This window comes from Scomber japonicus, chromosome 21 (assembly GCF_027409825.1).
Source record: "Scomber japonicus isolate fScoJap1 chromosome 21, fScoJap1.pri, whole genome shotgun sequence".
Classification (NCBI taxonomy): Eukaryota; Metazoa; Chordata; class Actinopteri; order Scombriformes; family Scombridae; genus Scomber; species Scomber japonicus.
In genome coordinates, this window is record NC_070598.1 from 16,466,195 (window position 1) to 16,493,589 (window position 27,395).

Here is a 27,395-nt window from a genome sequence, read left to right on the forward strand (position 1 = left end):
GTTTAGGCTGTGCGTAGGAAAATTGAGGAGCTATTTTCATGCCACATTAAGTTACACCAGCCTTCTACTACGGGACTGTGCTCAGACAGAGGAGACTTGCCTCTATTGTGAAGGCTAATAATCAACGCAATGGAGTTATTACCCAACACTACATTTCACAGGCTTAACCTAGACAGCATCAAAGAAGGGGAATGGAGGGAGGGAGAGAGGAAGGAGGGGGGGGGGACATGGATTCCAATGGATTGTAACAAATGGAGCCACCGCCAGCTCGGCCCCATTCATTTAATATATTCAAGTTGAGTTCAATCTCAGAATGGATATCTAGATGAATGGGATCAAAGTCGTAGGGGCGATGCAAAAAGGGAAGAAAATGATGGGGAAAAATACAAAATGTGAATTTCCATTACTGCACCTATGATGTCTGTCCACTGTCATTAACATGACAATAGAGGCTGGTGGGTTTAGGAGCCCCTTGCATTGGCTTTACATCTCTGTATTATTATTAATATCACTCTAACCACGTCCCGCTGCTGTCACTCTAGGGCAACATCACAGTGAAATACTAAGCCCCCTGTCATGCTTATACACGCCTATCGCTGCTACGCTGTGTAAGTACATTAACTATAAGGCACGCAAAAGGGGTCATTATCAGTGGAAGTGTGAATGCTGCTGATATCCAAAGCATTATCATACAACATGCTGCTACACGCCTGTCAGTCAAGTCCCCAGCGAATATGTTTGTGTGAATAGATGGTGGTATCAAGATGTTAACAGTGCTGCTTGTCAGCCAGGGGAGACAACAGTGGTAAATTGTCCATGCAAAAGCAATCTGAATGTATTGACACTGTTTGCATTGTACTGAGTCTCTTACTATAATACTGTACAATGGCTCAAAAGATATCATACATGCATTCCAAGTCAGTGATGTACATTCCTAATGCATGCAAATAGATTCTGTCTTTAGCATCTGAAATGTGTTTAATGGTGTTGCTGTTTTCATTGTATTTCTAAACAATGTAATGCTGAATAAGTGGAATCAGAACTACATTCAGTCCCTCTCCTTTTGTATGAAATGTTATCAGCAGTTATTATATACATTTCTGGAGCAGTGCAAATACAGAATGACTGAATTTGTATCTATAGAGAGAGCTTGTATAAAAAAAGAATACAATGAAGGTAATAAACAATCAATCAACAGTCAATGGGGATGATAAACTCCCTAAAAATGCATCAACTAATGTCTTTTGTCAATTTAGGTGTGGAAACATGAACATCTGTACAATGTGATGCAACTGAATGCGGTAGCTTTTAAATTAATACCTCTGGGAAGCTCCAAATATTCAGTCTTTGTTATGATTGTGTCACAAAAGGTGTTGCAAACTTTGATAAAGTGGTTATGGTGTTGTATTAAATTGCATCTAAAAGGTGTTAATTTTTTTCTCTACTGAACATGACATGTGCTCAAGTGGTGCTCCATTATACAGTCACCTACAATTGATCATTTAAAGCTTCATAAAGGAAGCATTTGTTGGAGGGTTATTAAACTGTATTGCATTTACCAGTTTTATGGGTTTAGATTATAAAGTTCACATTGGTATTCATCCCATGCATGCGTCAAATATCTTCTAAAAATGTCTCAGTAGCCAGTAACCATATATCTACTCTATCTTATTAATATTTGAACTTTTTTTTTTTACCAAATTGTTTTTAAAAGTCTGGCTCAGGAACCAAAGTAGGGTTATGGGAAGAAAACCGTTCTGACATCATGCTATTAACTGTGTTAGATCTTCAAAGCTACCCGAGGTGTTTTCAATAAGACAGACTCACAGAAAGAGAGCAAACATGTGAATGAATCCTAAAACACATCAAAGAGCCTGAGCTTAACCCACACAACATGATTAATTCAGCGTGTTATAGAAACACTTCATACAATGTGTGCGTAATGAAAACATCTGAGAGTTGCTAATTGAGAAAAAGAACTGGACACCACTTCCTAAAACTTCCATGTGTTAAAATGATCAACAGTCTTGGTGTTTGATTGCAAAGAGTCTTTTTATTTTTCCTTGTGTTCAAGTACGGTCCTCTCTCAGCAGGGTCATCTAAGAAGCATGGACACACAATAACACACAACTCGCACCAGAGCCTGAGCAATGTCAGGTGGGATTTCTCTTTTGTCTCGATTAGGGAGGGGAGGGGATGGGGAAGGGAAGGGAGGGGGGGCCCCGATCAGCAGTTTCCACGTTTAGGTCAAGTGAACAAGAGTCCTGTCGTACACCACATAATATTTTTTTCTCTGCGAACATTTGTTGCTTTTAGTGACACTGACATCTGCACATAAAAATTATATATATATATATTTATATTTATATTCATATATTTATAGATTTATCATTCTATATCAACAATTCATTCTAGTGATTTTTACCTTGGTTTTTCATGTTGTAAAATTGGACAAACTGTCAGTAGGAATGCCTTGTTTGGACATTGATTTATACAGGAACACACACCCACATACACACAACGGAGGCATACACACACTACTACACACATGCATGCATAGATACGCTCGCTCAAGTTTACGTGTACACACACAGGCCACACATTCTGTCACATACATGCACACTTACAGAAACGCACGCTTGCACGCACGCACACGCACGCACACGCACGCACGCTCGGACACACACACCCACACACATACACACGTCCACACATGCTCAGCCAACACAGAGAGGCAGGTCTGTACTGTACATCTATGGAAGGGAGATGTTACCCATGATCCCCAGCGATAAGTATGTTTTCACCTGATCAAAACACAAGAAAATAAAAATTACAAACAGCAGAGGGAGTCATCCAGTCAGTGTCTGTAAACTTCGACAGAATGTCCCTTTAAAGTCCTCCAGGACTGGTCCACGAGGTGTCAAAGTTTGGCACAAAGTCATGTCTCTCTCTGTCTCTTTATCTCAAGTGTGTACACTGAGTTGTACGATATTCACGGTGGCTTTTGTTGGACGGACCAGTTTTTATGCACAAGTGATGATGAGAAACCACTGAAAATTGACATGGTCAAACATATCAACTCCCCAAAAGGAAAAGACAACCCTTTCCAATCACAGAGAGTGTGCTTTAAACATACACATTTATTCTTTAGGCAGTGAAAAAGCACTTTTGTTGACTTGATGCTGCTCTGCCAATCTGGTGCTCTGGCAGCTTCCAACTGCTTTTGACGTTTGAGCATGTCCACAATGAAATTCACTTGATGGAGAGCGAAAAACACAAATACTGCAGGGTTTCCTCTCAGGCAGGGAAAAGGGCAAAGCAAAGGTGTTCACTGAAATCCATCCTGACAATGTCTGTCTTTTCTGCTTCTTGTGTTGTCGTTTCACATATTTTTGTTGCTTTTGTTGTTTTCAGTCAGTAGTCAGTCTTGGAATGAAACAAAAAATCATATTTTCATAAGTGGCTCCATCAAAAACATGTGTAATATACACACTATATCACCTTTGAACTGTACACAGAAAATAAAAACGCTTTTTTTTTAAGTGAAAATTTAGAAAAGTACAAATAAAAAAGATGCAAAAGAATGATGACGAAAAAGAAGAGTCTCTTTCTGTAGATGACATTCCTTCAAAACAAATTTAGAAGCCCATGTAGGCGGCAAGGCCATCGCAACAAAAAAAGTATGTGTGCATGTGTGTGTGGGGGGTAAAAGCAGTGCTACGTTTATCACTTAGGTGAAATGGTAAACATCCACTTCTTGCCTTGTGCCTGATGTGCTTTCATCTTTCTCTGTGCTTTTATTCTTGCTGACCTCCTCAAAAACCTTCATGCCAATCTTTGTTTCGCCACTCTTTCTCTCTCTGTATCTGACAAAAGGTCAGGCTACTTCCTGTTCCTACAGAGTAAAAGCTCTCTCTCATCCACTCCCCATTATTTCTTGATCCCATCTCTCTCCTCCTCCACCTCCTCTCTGTAGCCTCTCCACCTCATCATTTTCTTTTTTTCTATTTCTATTTCCATGTCCCACTATGCTTTCACCCTTTCATACATACTTTTTCATATCTAGTCCCACATGCTCCTTTATCCACACACTGGTGCAATGGAGCTGAGTTTGAAGAAATAAAGCGGCCTGGGAAAAAAAAGGAAAATGTCGGCATGCACATGCACAGTCTCTCTTAATCACTCGACCTGACTTCACTTTTTAATCCCACCTGGTCCTTTCATCCCCTTATTTTAGAGAACACGAATTATCCTGCCATAGGCTACAAGATCCCTTTTCAATATGCCAATTGCTGTCACCTTGTGTGATTCTGCTGTTGATCACTTGCAAAAATAATCACTTTCACACACGTACACACAGACCCTCTTGCCCCCCCATCTTCATAGTCTAACTAGACCCAGGAGTCAGGCGAGGCCGGGTAGTGGCTGGTCTCGTAGTTCAGTTCGCTGTATGGCCGAGAGGCCGAGTAGAAGTCTACGTAGTTGCCAGTGGATTTGAGGCCCAGATGCATGCGCAGGTCTTCCCGTGGGTCCCGGGGTGGTCCGGTGGTGCTCGGAGGCTGCTGGGGTTGGGCCTGAGGCTGGGCCTGCACCTGGACCTGCGGCTGTGGCTGGGATGGAGGAAGAGGTGGAGGTCCCTGGTCCTCGTAGTAGGCCTCATCAAAGCTCCGGCTCTGGCTGTGAGGGGGAGGCTGTGGCGGCAGAGGCTGGGGGAAGGAAGGAGGGGGAGGGTAGGGGTCGTAGTCTTTTAGCACGGCTGTTGATGGACTATCCTGCTGGGGCTGGGGTGGCACAACGCAGGGCTGGACCGGAGCCTGGTGGTGTGACGGGAAAGTGAGAGGTGGGGGAAAAAGATGGGGAGGTAGAGGTAATGTGCAGTGAGCAACAATGGAGAATAACAGAAAAGTGTGTAATGGGAGTAAAGTGAAAAGAGTGGAGGGAGAAGAAGGTAGAGGGATGGAGAGGAGATTGGCAGGTAGAGAGTGAGGTCATGGGGGAGAAGGGATTGAAAGGCAAGCAGTATAGGTAAAAAAGATAGGAATCAATTTGGAAGGGACTCATGCTGTGAATTCTCTATTACATGCAGGTATTGAAGGGGGCAATTCATCACTAACAATATAAATCTCACAGGCTAGTTGTGTGTGTGTGTGTGTCTAGATGTGTGAATATGGAGTCACATGTGTAAAAACCCTTTACTCACACACCCATTTCAGTTATTCAGTGGAGTTTATGTAACCGCAAGTAGAAAAACTTCAGTTCGTATGCATACAAAGGAACTTATATTATATTACATATTGTCTTTAATACAGACAAACAAGAACCACAACATTTGTATTCTAATTTTCCCAGTCAAAGACTCTGGTGCTTACCATTACCCCTCCCTCTCCACCAGCAGACTCATTAAACAGAGGCAAATAATTAGCGCAATCAACCGAGGTAATGATTTTCATTGCCAGTCGGGTGTGGTTTTAGGTTGCAGTGGTTTGATACTGCCTGAGCTGTGGGCGTGTCTCCATTGGAGACTTTGGTTTTGTGTCTCTTATCGCAGTGAGACACCTTTTTGTGTTCATGTGAGTGTGTGTGCCTCCTTCATCTTGCTGCTATCTCATTCCTAATAACCAACTTGTCCTGACAGCATACGTCAACATATGAGGAACTTGGCTACACATGCACATACACTTGTAACTCTGCTGAGCTGGTGTATGGCTATGTGTCTTTATATGTAAAAGCATGCCATACTTTTATGAATAACTATTAGCTCACCTGGTTTTGCTTGATATCATCAGTCAGGTAAGAGTTTCGGAACAACGTAGACGTCCCACAGGATACTTGAACTGGATGACAAGAGATGGAAAAAGAAGAGTGAGACAACACCTTTATTTGGATGAATGATAAAGATAAATACAATTATTACCTCTTATAATAATAATGTAGGGATACAACTAAACTGTGGGAAACTTTACGGCTGGCTTAGTCAAAAATCAGGAATTAGGAAACACTGTGAGAGAAAAAAACTGTGGGGTGGGGGCGTCAGAGTAAAACAGAATAATTGAATTTTTCTCTGTCTCTCCATCACACAAACACACACACACACACACACACATACACACTCACGCACCTGCCATGCCGTCTTTCCGGGATGTGTGCTCTCCTTTGTTGCTATGGAAACCAGCGTTGGTTGCCGTGGAATCGTAGTCCATCTTGCGTTCCTTCAGACTCATCATCTCTCTGGGGGAGGCTGGAGCGCTCGCTACACACACACACACACACACACACACACACACACACACACACAAATAATGAGCAATAAACCCAGAACAGCATGAGCCTTCACACTCTGCGTGCTTATATTTGTGTGTGTGTGTGTGTCTTGGACTTTGAAGGTGCACAGTCATTATTCATCATTTAGCTTGTCAGCATAAAGGGTCACCTCAAGCATATTAAAAGACTTCTGGGAATTCACTCTCACATACACCAGTTTTTGGACACATTATGTGAATATCAAAATGTCATAGCCTGTACATGTTTAGGTACCATATATCTTTGTGTGCTTTAAAGTTAGTGTGAATCAGACAAACTACACATTGAAGGTCACTAACGAGCTGCTTCCATTGCAAGTTCATGTTAAGAACAATTGTAATGGGATTGGATGCAAAAGATTTATGTTCACTTAAGTCAGTGTGGTCAAATACTGCACCAGAACAGTACAGTACAGTTAACATAAGGTGTCCCCAACTTTTTTGTACAACCACCACCACCACCTGTCATGCTTCAAATATGTTATAAAGTGGGTGTTATTTCATGCTGTTACTTACATAAAAATGGATATGTTTGCAATATCATTTTTCATTCAAGCCAAAGTGACCCTGGAATTGTTGATTAGGCTTAGTTGATGGGAACTGTGTAGTCAGATTATTGAAGCTACGAGTTATTTGGTTAGTCTGACAATAAATATACTTTAAAGAGACATATTATGCACATTTACTAGTCTATATTTCTAATCTGGGGCTCTACTGGAGTGTATTTGGATGATTTACATGATTGACATCAAATGTTGGAACTTTTACCATGATTAGCATAGATATCCAACATCATAACAGTATAGAAATAACAGAAAAACACAAAAAGCATAATATGGCTTTTTATGGCTAATCTTAAATATGGCTATTTAAGATTAGCCTAGCAGCAAATTGTAATCTTATTAGTTTGTTTAATTTTAAAATGTACTGTTACTTTTATAGTATATCTTAGCTTGATGGTTGATTTCTTCTCAAACACCTTCCTACTGCAATTTCAAAATCTAGCGTTTTACTCTACTTACTTTTACTTTACTGGTGAATGCATCACCAGACACATACATAAACATGCTTCACAGACAAGGACAGACCCAGCACACATACTGTACGTACAGTGTTTTATTTTATTCCCAATCTCCTTCCGTCTCTCTTTTTCACACACGCGCACACACACACACTCAGCATGTCACTATGTAATCCCCTTATAGCATACTTAAAGTGCTTACTCAGTCCCTCTTATCTTGACACATTGAATTGCCAGAATCCTGCCTACCTGTGTATCAGCTCCTTCAGTCTGCTTAGCTAAACATTCCTGTAACTACCCACCATACATATAGTATTTAAATACAGTATACCCTCAGAAGTGAAGGACATTCTGAAAATAAGATCTTTGGACCCGTTCAACCCAACTTTGGATTTTGGGAGAATTGCAGATGAATGTGGAACTGTATCTACTGACGAGAAACACACACGCATCAATACTTAGAATGTGTGTAAGAATATCTGACACACATACACACAGTCAATGGAGGGTACCACTCTCAGTTGCAAAACCAGAAATATTTCCCACGTTTCTGTGCCAAAAAATTTTTTTAAAAAAAGAAGAAAGGCACTCTAAAAATCTGTATAAAAACACATTTGTTCTCATTGGCTCTTCTCCTATAACCTGATAATAGCAGCAGGGCAAAACACTTACAAATGTGAGTATTCGAATGGAATAAATGCTTTTAAAGTGATTTCCGAGCACCTCTTATTTATTTGAACACAAAGGGTTTGTTTGCTCTGGGCCAAATCAATTGATGAGTATGTGAAGTTGGTGCATTTTTGCTTTGGTTTGGTTTCTTTTCACATGGAAGAAGGTCCTGAAAACACATAAAATGTACTATGTTGTGCTAGTCCAGGTCTGACCTAGAGTGATTCTCCAGGTAGTTGTCAGCAACTGTTAAATTCTCTCACCCAAATCCCACTATGCAAAGCCCACCTGGCTATGGGAGCCGTTTGCGGAATACATTTAGTAGTCGGGTCAGATCAAATTCCCACACAAACCAACTTCTCCAGAGTTTGTTTGGAGCTGGGCTGAGATCACCTCCTCGAAAGGGTCTCAGTGTAGTTGTTTTGGTCTGCACCCGAGAGTGATTACTGTGTTCACACCTGCCCAAACTAATCGCATCAAAGAGGAAAACAAACCAGAACACGATTTAACCAGACTAAAAAGTGGAGGTGTGAAAACATCTTATAAGGATCACTTTCCTTCTCCTTTTAAATCAGACCTTAAATGTTTGACATTAAAAAGCAAAGGAGCATTCTCATCTCTTATCTGTTTCACAGTTTTTCCTGCATCTTAATAAAACATTGTATTATGTGCACACACAAAAAATGCCACTATACAAAGGCACATAAACAGGAAGAGATACCAATTTGTTGTGATGAATAAAATTGACAAACATTTAATAAAGCAAGAGAAACACAGAGGAAGACAGGCACAAGAGGATCTTATAATGTTTTGACCTGTTTGATATTTAATTTTCATCGTTTGACACCTCTGAAACAGATTCCATTAAGGCGGATGCTCAAACCTGTCACAGACACCCACAGAGATGGTGCCATCACTACTGGTTACGGTTACCGTGGGGACCTGTCTTGTAACTGCTGGATATGAGAGCCTGGGAGATTTGTTATTATCAGTGCAAAACACGGCAGGACCCCGTGGGGGCCTTGATGGATGCAAAGGTCTCTTTTGTCCCTCTGTCTCTCTGCCATGCTCGCAGCCGGTAACCTCCCCTACTACTCTCTATCTCTTTCCCAGTTTTACCACTCTCTCCTCACACTAACTCTTTCTCTTCTCCTCTCCCAGTGTGCCTGCACACCATCATTACTCCTTCTCCTTTGATCCATCTCTAAGGGGCCAAATCGCTGTCTGGAGCGTATGCAGAGAGGAGATACAGATGCATGCCGGTGTGTGTGTGTGTGTGTGTGTGTGTGTGTGTGCATGCGATGAGGCGGCCTGTAAAGAGTGAGAGATCAGAGGGAGAGGTGAGAAGAAAGTAGGATTACTGCAAAGAGGAGGAGGAGGAGGAGATGAAAAGGGTGAACGAGAATGAGCGGATGAGCGGAAAGGCAAAGGAGGAGGCGTGGAGAGTAGAGATGGGAGGAGCGGGAGCAAAGATGGGAGTCATTTCTAGCCATCTTCCATTTTATCCCCACCTCCACCAGTGTAATACAGATGTTCACAAATTTCTCTCCTCATTATGATCTCAAAATGTTTTATTTTCAATGTCACTGGCCAAAGTCAACTCGTCATCCTTCACTTCTTCCTCCCTCCATTAACCATCCCTCAATCCCTAATTCTTTTTGCCTTCTTGCCTTTTCTCTTTATCTCACACTCTGTTTATCTCATCCCTCTCTCTTTCTCTGCCTCCATGCACACGCACGCACACACACACGCACACACACACACACACACACATGCACACACACACACACACCTCCCTCACTCCCTGTGTCTCTCTCTCTTAGCTCGGTCCTTGAAGACCTCGCTAAGCCGGGAGGAAGGAAAAGTACTTTTCTGCCTCATCAGCTTGCTAAGCCCGGTGTGGAGAAAGCACAGCTAAAGGCCCTTCTACTACTGATGCTAACAGCTAATGCTAATGCGCCCTTTGCAAAGCATGAAGGCCAATGGGCTCAAGCTAAAGGCTAACGATAATCACACTTTACAGCATGAAAGCCTGTGGGTGGTGAGCACTGGTGCTAACAGCTATTTAGTCCTGGCGTAAAGACTGATCGACTGGTAAATGTTGATGCTTCTGGCTAACTAATGTCTAATTATAACTCATTAGGATACATGCATATCCCATACCTTCAGGATGTCCCACATCCTGAAGGTACATACATTCTTGTTGCAGTTTTTTAAATAAACTATAGGTAAGACAAAACTTTGTGACTGAAACACATGTATAAATGAAGAGATTGCTTGTAGTAACCCCACTCACTCAACTGTGCAGTTCCCCAAAGCTCTATAGAGCTTTTTATTGTCACACCTCAGTGTTTTGGCACGCAGCTGTTTCCAGTAATAAATCTCCCACTGCCTGTTATCTATCTGGCACTGAATGGCAGACAAAGTTAACAACAACCCGTTGAACATAGTAGAGCATCTACCTGCTAAATAGCCTATTCACATATTTTTCTCAGGAATTGCGGGAGACCAAACCAGAGCTCAAGGGAAAGTGAATATTGGACTTACCAGGTAGTCAACTCATTACCTAAAATAAAATGCTTTCTCTGTGTCTGCTTGATGTATAAATAAGCCACTGTTTGGCTGCAAGTTTGCCAAGCCAACTTTATATGATAATATGTCAATATTGTGTTTTTAGCGTGTTTTCAATGCCCCCACGTGACCAAAATTAACTAATGCAGGTTTAACTGTGAATTTGAATAACAAATGTAATGCAAACAGAAAACGTGTCTTGTCCTGTATTCTATCATCCATATGCTCAAGTTAAGGCCTCCAACTTCTTCCAAAAACTCTTCCTACTAGTTACTTTGGCTTGGGTCTAATTCCTCCTTAATTCAATTGGGTTGAAGTATGATGATCTATGATTACAGTCCACAGCTTTTCTGCCCCTTTTTTACCATAACCAACTTTGGTACCTGAAGACCTCATAATAAGAACCTCACTTGACAAAAATGTTCTCAGTTGGAAGATCTGAAACTCAAACTGGTTAAGAGACCAGCAGAACAAACAGCAGATATAATACACATATAATCAATCCATTGAATTTGTCATGTCTCACCGGAGCGGTTATTTGGGGACGTCCTGACAGGGGAGACGGAGGGAGTTCGTGAGGATGAGTAGGGCCTCTGTCTGTCTCTCTCTATCGTTGAGGCAGAGCCCACAAAGTGATACTGGGAGTAGCCGTCCTGGAAGACAAGTATAACTGTGATAAGTAACTGAACAACCATAAAATCCAATATACAGTTGGTAAAGGGCTTTTTCTAAGTGTGACCATTTTACAAAAACATGAAAAAAAGGATCTGTAGTCACTTCCCCTTAAACATGAAGTAAGTAATCTCATTAAATATATTTAATTAAGTACCTCAAAGTAGGTGAGATAAACATTTATTGTAACTCCATGAACTTAGAATTTACTCAGTACACATATGGTTACTCATCTATTATAGACATTTCAGGACTACATGTTTTCAACCCCACATGCATAACCACCCAACCATTTTTTGAAACGCTTAAATGCTACGACTAAAATATCTGTGACTTCCTGTGGATGAAAATAATTTTAAACCATTTCAAACAATTTAAAGGGAGCAACACACACTCTAACAGCACACATCTGATAAGAGCACAGTATGAAGTGGCACTTAAACAGTGGCTACAAAACTGGTTCAGTGTTGATGAATCATATCAAAATAGACTGTAGCCTACCTTTGTCACAGCATGTACACGCTCAAAAGCACAGATGGGAGTATTTAAACCATAGTTTAGAGGGTTTCTCTAATACACACATTGATGAAAGGCACATGCACATGTACAATTTTGTACATATGACATGATGAAGGACAGTGTAATCATTTAGTGGCAATTTTCCATGGATCAGCATGGATTAGACTTAATGTGAAATGTTTAAGAGGAAAAGTTTGTTCTTGATTGTCTGTTGCAAAAAGGAGCTTTGTGTGTAAACTTCACTGAAAATGTAACATTATTATCTTATTTTTTGAGTTTACCAACCTGGTATTCTAGTTAAAAAATGTTTTCTGAATACTGAAGGACATTAACAAATACACAACACCCACTCACGCTCTTACAACCGTCCAGCACACAACACAAATGAACATATTTGCATCAAGCCTGAGCTTAATGAATATCCCACTGTCCTTGTAGAAAAAATTAATACAACTAACAACTCCACGAGCATAATTACTGCAGAGCCAATGACTTCATATCTGTATTAGTTTAGCAATGATTGGAGCAAAGCCCTTTTCATAAAAATGGATTATGACAGTCAACAACAATCACAGAGCTGGAACCAAATTCAATTTAGCATTAAGATAATTGGGTACCTCAGAAAGCAAAGCACAAGCAGATGATAAAAGATAATAGAGACATGTTCCATCATAGCTTTGCTGTCTGGGGGCTCAGCAGTGGGGAACTGGTTGGACTGTGGTGACTGTGAGTACAAGGGAGAGGTGGATCACTTCAGTACAGTTCGGCTGGAGAAGAGGAGAGTGAGACGACTGGGAGATGAGGCAGAAAGAGAAGGAGGAGGGACAGAAATGGTGGAGAGCTGAGAAAGACAAAAGATGACAGAAAGCAATGAGAGCGAGGAGGAGGGAGATGGAGGGGGAGTAATGACAGGAGAATAAAGATGGCAAGAGGAGGAGAGGTAACGAGAGGCAGAGGTCTGGATGGACCTGGAGAGACTGTGAGAGAGATAGACTGTGAGAGAGAGAGAGAGAGAGAGAGAGAGAGAGAGAGAGAGAGAGAGAGAGAGAGAGAGAGAGAGAGAGAGAGAGAGAGAGAGAGAGAGAGAGAGAGAGAGAGAGAGAGAGAGAGAGAGAGAGAGAGAAGGCTGGAGTGAGCACGGCCCCCATGTCCTCCCCTGACTCCTATTTACTGGCACAGCACTGAAGACTAATAGAAAACTGGATCCTCTGACACCCAGTAGAATAGTTCAAAGTTAGTTCACTCCAGTCCCCTCCATCCCTTTGTCCCTCAACTATTTATCCACCACTCTCCAAGTCTTCTCACCCACCTTGTTTCACATTCCTTTTCTCCTTTTTTTATACCAGTATATCTCATTATAAACCATGTAACCTCCTTATGGTACACTGGACCGCTGTGCAATTGGACACTGTCAAACTGTCATGCCGCTCAAATAAACACTGACTGTTGTATGACGAATGCATTTTGCAGAGTGATATGTAATTATAAGCAACAGAAAAACAATAATTGAATTCACATTAATGTTCATAATCAGAAGAGAACATATATATATAATGTATTAATTGGGTCTTAGGAATAAGTTTCAATTTTACTATTACTAACTTTAGCCCTTAACATACAGTTTCATTACATGATCCAGGTCTTCACTGAGACTTTGTCATGTTTATACCGTCCAGTATTCAAAACCGTGACTCCATATAAGCCTGAAACATTTGATATCTATATCAAGGTTTAATGGATTAAATAAATATAAAATTTCATATGGGAGCAAATCAGTTTTGCTGCATTTCTGAGTCATTTCTATTAGTTTTTGCACAATTTTGAAAACCACTGTTATGCTGGTTCAGTGTCTGTCAGTATGTTCTTTACATTGCAAGCTGACATGTCCAATCACCTGCTCCATGTGGAGTAACTGATCTTTCTTATTCTCAACTATTCTCCTCTCCTTACCTGCCTTTACTTCTCTTTACACCCACCACCTCTCTCTTTCTCTTTCTCTCTCTTTCACACACACACACACACACACACACACACACACACACACACACACACACACACACACACACACACACACACACACACACACACACACACACACACACACACACACACACACACAGAAAAACACACACAATCTCTAACACTCCTTTCAGCTCCTACTGTAAAATTGAGAGGAGAAAAAAAGGAGAGCTGGTTGCCAAGCAACCACTCTGCCTGTTGCTCTCACCATCACTGGATGGTTAGTTGAAGGTCGCAGGACTGCGAGGTAAAAAGCAATTACTGCCCCAACAAATTAAGTGAATGTGTGTGTCTAGCAGCGATCATGCTAGAAGGAAATTATGGCAAAAATTGTAAAAGGTTACAGATGATGAGTGGTGGGTCCCCTCTGGGCCTCAGTGCCCACTGAACATTGTCATTTTTTTCAGTCGTTCAATCCTCTTTCTCTCTCTCTCTCTCTGTCTCTCTCACTCTCTCATTTCACCCTTAGATTTTCAGATTTATAGTTGCTAGCGCTTCACTCTCATATGATCCATCCTTGCTCACAGGAATAATTTGCCCCTGACCTTTGCATGCATTAATTGGTTGCTTGTGGTACTGGTGATTTAGGAACTGACCTTCACAGTAAGTATATAAGGAAGTAAGTGAAACTTTACTTAAATAGCACCTTTTTTAACACAGGTTATAAAGTGCTTCACATCAACATCGGCACAGAAAGTAAATGAGAAAAAAAAAGAAGAAAACAGAACAGAGAATATACATACATACAAACATAACACACGTGTGAACACAGAAAACAATACAACAATCAGTCAGCACCCAGTTTTGTAGCGCTGCATTTATTCCAAATGGCCCAAAATACTGTAAGAGTGTGCTGCAGCTCTGCCTCGGTGTCATCCTTAAATACTGTTCGCTTCTTCACTGAGACAGGCTATCGCACCGCACCTTCATCTCCTCTTTCTCTGCCTCTCCCTGTCTGACACAGGTGAACATCAGAGAGAAACCAGGCAAAACACAGAAGCAGCTTCTGAGGCCCGCCGTTGGTTTGATGTCTACTGAAGTTTTCCAAACCGCTCATCTCCTTCTCACTGTCTTTTCCTGTTTATGCTGCATGGTAGCTAATTTTAACAATCTCTAGAAGAAGAGAATCTCATCGCTGAAAGGTCAGGCTTATATTGTATACACGTTTTAATATACAACTGTACAAACCAAATATTGGGAATAAATATGAAAAACTAAGCATTTGTAAATAATTCAAAGTATTTGCTGTGACCTACTTGAAGCACCCCATGTGTGTTGTTTGTTTCATTACAGTCGGAGGCTCAGACTGTGACAGCTACTTTGTCAGGAGAAAAAGAAATATGCATGATGACATTTATGGTGCAAACTTTCTGGCCTCTTTCTTTCAAATGTGTTCATTTTATTTACAAGAACATCTCGAACATTATGTGTGCAATGATCCTGCAGAGGGCAAGGCAGTGCAAACAATGAACTTGCACATACAGTACATGCAGACATTTCTCTCACACAAAAACACACCCACATACTCAATTATACACTGCTGGAGCATACTGTAAATCTGTCACACGTGTGACAAACACAGCATCTCTCCGACCCTGAACCCCATCTGTCATGCATGTGTGTATCTGCTTTTTGTGATTTGTGTATGTTTATGATATATGTGTGTGATATGAGTGTGAGAGTGTGTCTGATTAAGTGCCTGGGCGAGATCATTTATCAAGAAATGAGGCATGGCAGCCCAACAGATATTAAGTATACAACATGGTTATTAGGAAGTGTAACGGTGTGAATATGCAGTATAAAACTTAGCGTTTAGTATGTGTGTTTGGTTTATTTACAAAGTGTTTCAAGTCCTTGTTTTCTATTGTTATCCCCAGACTGAACAGTACTGCACATTTGTTGTTTACTCAAAACACTGACCTGTGGCTTTCCTCCGGGGAACTGTAGATGAAACACAGCACACATACACACACTGAACAAGGACACATTGTGTCAAATAATCCAAATAAACTCTGGTAAAAGTAGAGTTTTACGGCACTCTGGAGACGATTATACATGATTCATCCTAAAGTCAGAGCTTGTTTTGCTACAAACACATTCTGGCTTTGGTTTATTAATGACTGCTGCACCACCGATCTTTCAAGTCATCTCAGATGCTATTTTCATACAGCGTTACTGTTTATTTATGGCCCCTCAACTTTTTCCATTTTAGCGCATTCAAAAACTGCTGGGCTGCCCAGCCTCCAGTCCTGTTGCGGTTCTCTTCTTTTTCTCCCTCTTTCTCAGCCTCGACTGCTCCCATGGCACTGTTGTAGGAAGTGATTAACTTTCCTTACTGCAGTTTGACAAAAACACACTGATTCAGAGACACAGACACTCACATGCACAGACACAAACATACATGTGCTGTATATCCATGCACAAAATTCCACAGTTAGAAAATGTGTTTCAAACGCTCTCATTACTTACTTTACTTCAAAGCAAACAACACAGCTCAAATTGACTCATTATTGACCCTACACTCTTCACCACTTTACAAAACTAGACACACACACACACATAACTCAGGTATGCTTATTTTCAAACCCCGAACATTTCAAGAATTCACCTCACTTTCTTTCCTCACTTCACTCTTTCTTTCTGCCCTCTTCCTCTTTTGATGCCCTCTGTTTGTCCCCCCCTTTTTGCTCATGCTCACAAACATTTTGCCGAGACACCCGGCTCCACTCTTGTCTAAATTGTATGCTAATCCATGTTTGGATTGGAGGCTAACAGGATTTTTGCAGCACCAAACACCCATGAACTAATACGTCATGCAGGGATACTAGCAGTAAAGTCAGTTATTTCGAGCTCTGCACTCGGGTGATAAAGTCAAAGTGTGGATCCTCTAACGTAACAATTTCCACAGTTATAAAATTAGGCTGCTTTGGCACTAACCAGGCTTAGTTCATGCAATTTAGAAAGTTAATAGCAAGGTATGACTTCTATCAGCCTTTAAAAATATATTTTTTTAGAGTAAATGTATATAGCATAACACAACAGCTTAACTAGCTGAACTGCTTAAGACAGTGTCAAAGTGTGTGAGAATTTAAATGGTTTCTGCTGTTTTTAATGAAAGTTGCCCTGGGTAACAGCGACATTTTAACTGCTTTACAAGATGCATGTAGGATTAGGAGGAATGGAGATGTTACAACATGGACTATAGACAAGCTCGGGGAGTAACGGAATACATGTAATAATAATGGCGTCATGTAATTAGGATACAAAAAAGGTAACTGCATTCTCCTACAGTAAGAGATTACAATTTTAAAACACATTTTACAGTGAAGAACAATATACTACCATGCACTGTAAAAGTCCCAAACATGAGCAGAGCAGAAACGAGAGAAAAAATTAACTTGGTAATCCACCAAGGTTTGAGTAGAGGATGATACCGCATGACACACTTCACACACACAATGAACTTAAAAGTTGGCAGGGATGTTTGTTAACTGTTCGCTACTGACATGACTATGTGTGTGTAACATGTTCAGAGTTGACAGGGGATAACTGGTTGCTGAACACGTTTGTTCAATACTGTCATTCATTCATTAAATATCAATTTAATATCATTCAAGCCTTGAGAGAGATTTTTTAACAGATAAGTAGTAATTGTATCGGAATACAATTTTAAAGTAACCCTGCCAACCCTGACTGTAGACAATATCTTGTTTTAATTTAAGGATGAGGATGAGGCTTTTTGCTATTATGGAGTGAAAAAGTCTTGTCTTTCACTCATTAAACTATATTGGGTGAAATGAAAAAGATGCAAAACTAATTGTTTCAAAATGTGTGGTGTTTTATTTGCCATTAGAGACAAAGATGGGTGGTGTAAAAAGTAAACAAATAAATAGTCGCCCCCGCCCACCAAAATCAAGCGACTGTTATCAGGCCCGGCTGGCGTCAAAGCCAATGTCCTCTGCGTCTGATCATTGGAGTGTTATGCCATCCAGTCGAGTGTAATGCTATCCAGTGGCGATGATTAAAGAAGTGTGAAGCAGATGAGGCTCCAAGGGGCCACATGGGAATACTGTTCTGTGTTATACTGAGGATGAGAGGATGACAAATGAAAAAAGGGACACGGTCGACGGGATGAGGCGAGGACACACTGATGCCATGGGGCAGCCTGTCCTGAAGTGACAGTAGAAAAAATTTGGAAGACTTGAGCTCAGTCAGAGCCCACAACAACATCTTCATCTGTGGAAGTCACTTTGTTGGATATTAAGTTGGAAGCTTTTTGTTTGTCTCTCAGAACAGGTGGAACGAAATAGTTGAGAGATTTTGTTTTCGCATTAACACCTTAAAAGTTATGTGTGCCTTCATATATGTGTTCGCACCTGTGCATGAAATTGTTGGCACACACGCGTAACTAAAAAATGAATTATCGTTGTGTGTTTCTTCTTTTTTCTTTCCCCAACAGAGATAAAGCCAGATACAAAGCCAAGGACACCTTCCTGGAATGTGTTACTCACTGTTTCTAAACGTCTCACTCAGACTTGTTGATTATGGCTTTAAAGTTTTAGTGCGGTGAATGGCAGATAACCTTGGTGGCAGACATTCAAGCAACAGCACTCATTACTAACAAGTGAAAGGAACAGAACATCTGTCATTACTTTTAATCAAGCTGCAAGTGTGTGCTGTGAATTTGTCATTTGAAAAGAAAGAAAAAGAGCTGGAGGAGGAAAGAGGAGGTTTCAATAGTGTTTGTGAGTGTGTGTGTTAGAGAGAGAGAGAAATAAATAATTAAAAGAGTTTGTCTGAGTTAGAGCAGCACACGCAGCCATCATCATTTCTCTCTAGACCTTATGTGCTTTCTCACTTTTTGCCTGTTTGTGTAGTTCTTCTTGAGCTACAAGTTAGCTTTTGTATTAATGGGCCACAGTTTCCTGTTGCCTTCAGCATTACTTATAGAATAATAATTCAGTCTTCATGATGGGCTAAATGACCGCCAGCATCTAAGTCACCCTGTGTGTGTGAGTGTGGATGCATTGAACCCCCTTCAACAACAATAGGCTGGAGACTAACATCAAGTTATTGATCCTTCTGCTTCTGTAAACACTGTTGCTCAGCTGTGATGGTGCCCAGCAGAAACCCATTATTCTTTTGTTTGGTGGTGGTTATGACTGACCCCAAGGCGAAAACACACACAAACACACACACGCACACACAGACAAAAGCATATACTGCACAAGACACAAATATAAAAGAACTGCAAGCGCATGTCCCCGTATTCACTCAGGCACTCAGTAACACATAAACACCTACAGGTGGTCATAAACCACACCACACAGATTACAGGTCTTCAAACCAATATCTGCTGAATGAATATGATAAAGCAGAGATTGTCTGGAAGGGGATCTACCTTGGTCATTTAATGAGAAATCGAATTCAGCTTTGTTCTCTGCTAGTCAGTTCACTTTTAATAACTGTTTTAATTATAAAGATGCTATTTCTACAACCTAATACAATTAACATGACTGCCACTGCTGGACATTTTGATATCCAGTTCTTATTTGCCAAAGTGTTAATTTTCATTATATATATTTTAACACGTTCACAATAAATTACTCCATATGAGGACACCTCTTCAGAGGAGTGTTGCAAAGCACTAATTAATTAATGGATGGTCTATTTTTGTGACACTTATGACAATGTGCTTATGGCAGGAGGTGCTAGGATGTGTTATATATTTAGAATAGCATAATTGCATAAAATAAGTCAATTCCACACCAAACTTAATTGCTGGGAGTGTGCTAGCAGAGAGAGGCCACACATTTCTCCACTCTTGACCATACATGATCAAAGTAAGTGGAAAATGAATGTCAACATTGAAGTTAAATATATATATGGCAATCAATCAGTAGAAATGTCAAAACCTTTCAGAAATATGTACAAAAATGATTGTGACCTTCTAAATAGTATGCAGCAAATATGATAGTTATGGGATAGTGAAATAAATAAAAGTAAAGTATGAGTACATGGTTACTACATGTTACCTTCTTGTAGAGCGAGCGCAGGTCTCTGTACTGCCACATACTGCTGAGGACCTGAGAGGCTGCCTTCACCACCTTTGCTGAGTGTCTGTGGAGAGACAGAGAGAGACTTATTCCTTCTGAATCCCATTCCGTGTGACAAGGTTACAATTCTTTGTGTTCTGTCTTCTGTCTTTACCAGCTGCACAAGATGTGTCAAGGCCAGTGGCACTTGGGATAGCTTTAAGAGCAAGAAGTCCATTTATGGATTTCAATCATTTACATTTGAATTGCTCAGTATTTGCTTTAAAACCTGAATTTGTATCACATCCAATTCATTCAATCTCATAATACCATTTTCAAGTTTATTGTAATTGAGTTCTAAATCAATTAATACTATTCAGATTCAGTTTTTCAATGCAATTATTTAAGTTAAACAATATAAACTGAAATTATGTGATTCATATTCAATTTTTAAATGCAATTATTCAAGTTGAGTATTTCAAATTCAAATATAAATGATTAAAATTAAGTTTTCTAGTGATGCATATTTCTGCCCACAGTCATTGCTCTTTTCAGCTCAGAATGATTTTCCTCTCGTAAAAACTGAGAGTTTCCAGATGAGTTTAAAATGACCCTCTCTGCCATGCTAATGGTCCCATCCCAGCCACTTAGCTGAAAAATGAGTCTAGTAGGAATCAGTTCATAAGCCCTGCCCTTCTAACATTGAGAGAGAGAAGCAGAAGGGATGCTCATTTTCCATTTGTCCACCAAAATGAACGAAAATTCTTGTGACAACAGGCTTCACCCTGGGTTTCATTTTTTGCAGTAAAAAGAACACAGAGTATTCCAGATTCAAATATGGTGTAATGGTCTGTGGTGCAAATAGGTCTTCATGGACATTGGTAGTGTCACTGCCTTACACACCATATCAAATATTTTGATTCCTGAACCATAAATGATTACTTATTGCAATCGACTGCTCTAATAAATTCCAGTCACCACAGAGCAACTACAGTATGAAAAATGAGCCAGAATTTCAGGGATTGCCAAAATGTGGTTGCTGCTTCTGTCAAACTGTTCAATTTGTATGGTGGACAGTTGTTTTGGTATTTAATAAGGGTGTGTGACAATACACTCAGCTCGACGAGACATGATATTGGGTTCACGAGATCGAGACGAGATTTTAACACTATTTTTAAGAAAACTTCAATGAAGAAATATATGACTTTTTTTTTATTTGAAATTCACAAAATGGAAATAATGCAGATGCATTTTGAAATGTTTTAACTAATCATCTTATAATGAATCACTTTAGTTCTACTTTCTAAATATATAATTATCATATGCAGTATGCAGCACTGTAAAAGGTATTTTATAGATGGATAATTTTGGTATTTAAGGAAATAAAAAACTTAAATACAAAAGTTAGATACAATCACAAATACTAAAAAGTAAATTATAGAGTAGAAACAATTCAAATATATAAATATAAATTAATATAAAGAATCCAATTATCACAAATTATAACGTATTGCTAATAAAAAAACACAGAAATAAAAGTAAATTGCACAAATCCTGTATCACATAAATACAGAAGTAGAACAACATATACATTGTGTGATAATTTGGTAGTGTGACTCATTTTACTTTTTGCATCTCTCCTCATCTCCTGTTTCTGACTGAGATCTTCTCAGCAGGTAGAAGCTGTTAATTCGCCAACTAGAACGAGGGCACCCACTGTAACAATGTTAATGATCCACTCGTACAATTACAAAAAGAAGACATGACGTACAAATGAGCGGTCGAAAACTGATCTTTTTTTTGGTTTTTTTGTTTTTGGTGCCCCCCTTTATTATAGCTTTGTGTGGCACAAGATCTCGTCACACCCTAGTATTTAATATTTCAAAAGTATAGGTATACTGTATACCAATATTTGGATTTCTGCAGCTTTAAGCTCCAACTGCAAATTGGTAAACAGTGGCTATCTGTAGTTCTACTGTAATGGGCATTTTCCGATTTCAAAAGTGTGTAATTGTGAAAATGTAATAAGGCACTGCTGATAAGGAGCATTTATCCTCAATGTAAAAATCCTGAGTAAAATGAAGATATGTGAGCTATTAGCAGTTAACTACGCTCACTGTGAAATTTGCACTTATGGAGGTTCCTTCCAGCACCTCATCTCTCTCTGTAATTGTGCCCTTGAGCACAGTTCTCTAAATAGACTGAGTCTCTCTCTCCATAACAATAAATCAATGTTTGACCTCTGTTTGATAACACTCTGGTGTCATGGCAACCCCTGACCTGCTGGTTGGCTACTATAGCAGCTAGGAGGAACACCCTGCTCGGTCTCCCATGACGACAGGAGTTACATTCCTGGTCACTGCTAACACTATGGGGTTTGTGAAATGATGCCTTGACAGGTATAATAAAGCCTAGTTCAGATCATTGATTCGCAACGAGACGAAACAGTTTCAGAATGTTGCAGAGAAAATTGCAACGGTGTGAATTGGTTATTTGCTGAGTGTCTGAGGCCGCTGGTTGGGGTCTCAAAAGACCTACCTTGGCACATTGCCATGTGCAGTTTTACATTCTAAGGACCTATTTATCTTCAGCCAATAAGGAAACAGCGCGGAACAGAGAGGAAGGACCAGCTCATCTAAATTTTTGAAAAACAGCATTGGCTTTACAATTAAAGCTCAAACATTTCCAAAATTCTAATAAAATAAACAAAACAATGCCCTTATGTCTTGTCCTCTAAAGGGTCGCCAGATAAATCTGAGGGGTCATGAGATCATTAAGGGAAGAGGAAAGAGGCAAAAAAGAGTTCTGATACACAAAGATGTTTTCAGTTTTATGACATTTTCTCTAAATTTGAGAATGATTAAGTGAATGTGTTAACAACTTCTAGACATCTGAAATGTAGCCCTGACTCCACAATGCTTTTCTTAACACATCAAACTCAACAAGGTTGGAAACCACTAGTTGTATTTTAAAAGCTTGTTATATTATCCGTTGTGTCAATCTTCACCTGAAAATGAACTAAAGCTGTCAAATAAATGTAGCTGAGTGGTAGTGGTACAATAGTTTCCTCTGAAATGTAGTAGAGTGGAAGTATAAAGTAGCATCACATGGAAATACTCAAGTAAAGTACAAGTACCTCAAAATTGTACTTAAGTAAAGTATTTGAGTGCTTTTCACCACTGTTTAATTTGGATTCACGTAACTCACAACTCATGTAAACAGGGACTCATAGTACTGTAAGTAGGAAGGAAGGAAGGAATTCACCAACACATGTAGTATTGCAGAATAATTCTCTCAAATACAGTGTAACTTGAACATTTTAGAGCCAGAGTCTGACTTGCTGCTTTTATCTTCTCTGCCTAGCGTCAGTGTCCAGGCCCTGAGCCAGTATGCTATCTGCAAAAAAAAACATCATCCACCATCAAAGGTTATACAGATTCACCTCAACAGTGAGGTTCCTCCAGCTACTTTATTACAGACTGATGATATGGAAGTTTAGAGGTGTGACAGTACAGAAAAAGCTGTATTCTCTGCTCCTGAAGTGTTTTTTTTGCAACAGAATCATCCACATACAAGTAATTTAAATATACTTAAATTTGGATAATGCTATGGCACCAAATTCATTCAACAAATTAAATCTTCTGAAATGCACATACCGGTCACTTCAGCATCAAAGTAATAAATGAACAGTTCATCATTTTTACTTTCACAGGCAGTTTTTTGGGGCCAGCTGAGACACAATCCCATAAGTACAAGGTCACCTGTGTTATTCCCTAAAAAAAACCAAGTGTCTAATCAACCACCACTTTTACCCTCCTCAACCCTGAAAGATCCTCTAATTGGTCTGAGGGGTTTCCAAAGATACCAAACATGTCAAACTGACCTTTGAGGCAATGAGGCACACCACATCTAGACATTTTCCATTTGAATATTTCAGTCAGTGGAAACATACAGATTCAGCATAGTGTTAGACGAACTGGATGCAGCATATATGCATAGTGTATATCTTACAGAGGAAAATTAGGGCTAATCTCCTAGTTAGTGTGAATATTCATTTCATCTTAAACACACCAGTACTTTTACTAACACAGACAAACTGTACCTAGTCTTGCACTGTGCTCTCAAAACTTTGGCCTACTTACTTGTCTCCCTTGCTGCGAGCGATGCCGATGAGTTTTTCGATGCCGCCAGCATCGCGAAGGGCTTTGGCGTTCTCCATATTCTTGGTGATGACTTCGTGCAGTGCGCAGCAGATGGCAGTTACTGTATCATCTGACATGGCCTTGCTGGGAGGGCCTGTGGTCCCGGAGGTCCCACTGCTGGTGGCGTTATTGTTGCTGCTGCTACTACTGCCTGGTAACCGGTGGATCAAATCTCTCATGGCATATTTACCTGGTATGTGTGGAGACAAAAAAAACTGGTCAAATTTCATTCTCTGCACATGTTCCTATATAGAGCCAATTTTGTTGAAAAAAGCTTGAGACAATTTAGCAAAAACTGCCCACTGATGGATTTTTGTGCACAATAGAAAGGACAGAATTAGAAACAACTGGACTGATTTGAAAGCATGAATATATTGTATAATTTTCAGTGTACAGTCTTAAAAATGATGTGTAGGGATGAGAGTATATGCCCATGTACAGGCACATATGTAAATAGACAGGTATGCATGTGTTTATGGTTGACTGTTATAAAAATCCATACTTGCTGTGTGGAAATCCATACTTTCCTAATAATAACTTAACAGATGCTTCAACGTCTCTAAGTAATAAAACTACTGTTGCCTTTATATATATATATATATATATATATATATATATATATATTATAAAGCAATTTTGTACAGCGTGGAGTGGTTTGGATAACTCCTTAAAGCTTTAGTTTGAGAGGACGCACCGCAAATCCTCTGACGCACGCACACTAATTCAGACATGCTGAGAATCCAATAAAAGGGGTGACTTGTGGTATTTCAGTGAAAAGGCTGGCATATGAAGAAAATGAAAAAGAACTGACATTCAAAGAATGGGTTGTTGACGAAATCGAAGCAACAGAGAGAAAGAGTAATTAAGAAGTCCAAGAGTTGCTTTCAAATAGGAAACCCGTAAACTAAGTTAGTCAGAGGTACAGCAGATGGAAGCAATAAAGTGAGTGTAAGCCAACGTTTAGATAGAAGATCATTTACAGAAACATGCTCGACCAATCATCTTGTATTTTGTAACAATAGATATAAATGTGCATGTGTATGACGGTAACATGGTGCCATTATACAAAGAATAAGATAAGATATAGATAAAACTAGAACATTTGAAAAAGCTGAGGTTGTAAAAATTGTTTCCTACAGAGACCACCGCATTATGGGTTGCTTTATGGTAGCCTTATTGTTGACTGTCTTTAAGTGTGTTTATAGTGTGAATGTGAGCAAGATCTCAGGAAGTCTGGTTCAATCTAAGCAGCTGGCTGGTGTAACATGTTTTACTGCCACAAAGGGAATGAATGTCTGATGAGAGAAAAAGAGTCAAAAGTATCTAATTTTCAGCACTTCCAAGAGCCTGATGGAACAGTGTGTAAAAGCACAACAAACAGTTCATTTAATAGAAGTACTTAATGTTTTATTGTATGTCTTGCAAATAGGGTCATGTAACATTTAGCCAGTGATTTCCTCTTTGTGTGATTACTCTTTATGTAATTACTCAATCTGGAAATCAAGTTTATTACATGACTAGCCCATCTGTGATAAACCTGAGAATGAAAGTCCCTTACTGTAATTACCAAACAATTGACTGTTATTTCCTGCAGTGTTTCTGAGGTAACTACTCAGGAACTCACAGCAGAGTTTCCCATGAGAGGGAGAGAACACTGGATATGAAGATGATTGAGGAGAAGGGGCCAATAAAGGAGAGATCAGAGCAAATAGGTGATGAGTGGAAGAATTGAACATTGGAGAGGAACTGAAGAGATAAGAGGAAAGAGGTGATTGTGCTGACTGAGGTGGTCTGAGTTGATCCATGAAACATGAGCTTCAGTCAAGGGGTAAGAAATGCCTTGACCATTATAAAGCCTGTCAATTACACTTGAATCATATTGAGTTCCTGTGAGACAACCCACAGGTCATGTTTCAGGTAAAAAAAAAACCTGTCAAATGGATATAGAGGTGATGGTTGAATAATGAAACATGGCAGAGATGTGATTAAATTTTAACAAAATCCACTCACTAAAACCACTAGGACAAGCCCCCTACCCCAATACCTGCTAAGAGGCACACTTCAATCAACTGAGTATCTCCACAAGAATGAATCGGTCTACCCTCTCTGTGACATGTGTTGCTGGGAGTAACAAAGCAAGCCATTTAAAGCAGCAAGTTTGTATGTGTGTGTGTGTGTGTGTGTGTGTGTGTGTGTATACAACACAGAAGAGCAGCTCTTTAGGCACTCTGAGTCACTGTCAGCATTTAGAGTTTTACAAAATTGAGTCCTCTACAGAAGCGCTGGATGAGATGAAGTAGATGAAAAACAGGAAGTATTAAATCCAGAGCTGTATCGTCTTCAAGTGGACCATTACATCTTTTCAAGTAGCAGAGAAAACTGAGGCCAAAGCACTCAATTCCCAATAAACACAAAATGCTATTGGATTTTTCACAATTGGGAGTTTTTTTTTTCCTCCAGTAGTGAAATGATTCTAAACAACTCATTTTCACAGCGATAGCATTAAACTACCTCATACTTATCTACCTGCCACTCTGCATCACAGTTCTGGTCTTCTTCATGGTGTTACTTTGAATTCATTAACTCTCAGAGAAAAATAAAAGTAAAAACAAAACATCCTCGTAGGGTGCAGCTTAGTTCCATCACTTGTTGAATGTAGCCTTAACTTAATGTGAGTGATTTTGGACTCCTTCCATTCCACCGATCTTCCCTTTTCCTTCATCCACTCTTCCTCTTTCCCCTTTCTAAAAATAATTTCCACACTTCTACATCATGCTTAATGTTTTTCTCACACCAATTCATCACTGCAATACCCAAGGAGCTCTCACGGGCCGGTAGTAAATCCCTCGCTCATATTACCTCTAATAAGTCTAAGTGATCGGGGAAGGGCTGAGAACAGTGAAGCAATGCACAGAGCGGGGAGATCAAATGACACTATCAACCTTCATAAAGTAAGGGAATGCGTACACAAATATGCTTGATTGTACATATATGCCCTTGTATAAAAAAAACCCTGTCGTCATACATTTTAGAATGAAAACAATCACACACACACACACACACACACACGCAAGCTCTATCTATAAGGACGGGGTGGTGAGTTAATTGGCCGAGTGTTATCTGAGGCTGGCAGGCTGAACAGAGGTTAAGCGGTCATTGTCTTTTAGCTGGGAGGACAAAGTTGAGCTGCATTCTAAGAGGAAGACTCATTATTTGACTGACTTGAATCAGACTGACTCATTTCCTGTCTGATTAATTTACTGACGACTTGCTTTATTTAATGGTTTGACTAATTTCTGAGTAAGTGACTGAATTATTTAATGACTGACTGCATGACAAAGTTGCTGACTGACTAATTTACTGACTGACTGCCAGATAATTTGCTGCG

At 39.8% G+C, this 27,395-nt stretch overlaps 1 protein-coding gene across 1 annotated transcript in view; it reads right to left on the reverse strand.

Moving 5' to 3' along the window:
- Window positions 1-4,391: 4,391 nt before the first annotated feature.
- The window catches only part of ctnnd2a (catenin (cadherin-associated protein), delta 2a), a 215,672-nt gene continuing 192,668 nt past the window's right edge, over window positions 4,392-27,395 (reverse strand). Inside the window, exons 19-24 of the mRNA XM_053342297.1 lie at window positions 23,948-24,197; window positions 19,806-19,890; window positions 11,087-11,213; window positions 6,119-6,250; window positions 5,764-5,834; window positions 4,392-4,814 (exon numbers count right to left, since the gene is read on the reverse strand). Of these exons, the coding sequence (XP_053198272.1) occupies window positions 4,392-4,814; window positions 5,764-5,834; window positions 6,119-6,250; window positions 11,087-11,213; window positions 19,806-19,890; window positions 23,948-24,197 (1,088 nt within the window). The remainder of the gene's footprint in view (window positions 4,815-5,763; window positions 5,835-6,118; window positions 6,251-11,086; window positions 11,214-19,805; window positions 19,891-23,947; window positions 24,198-27,395) is intronic.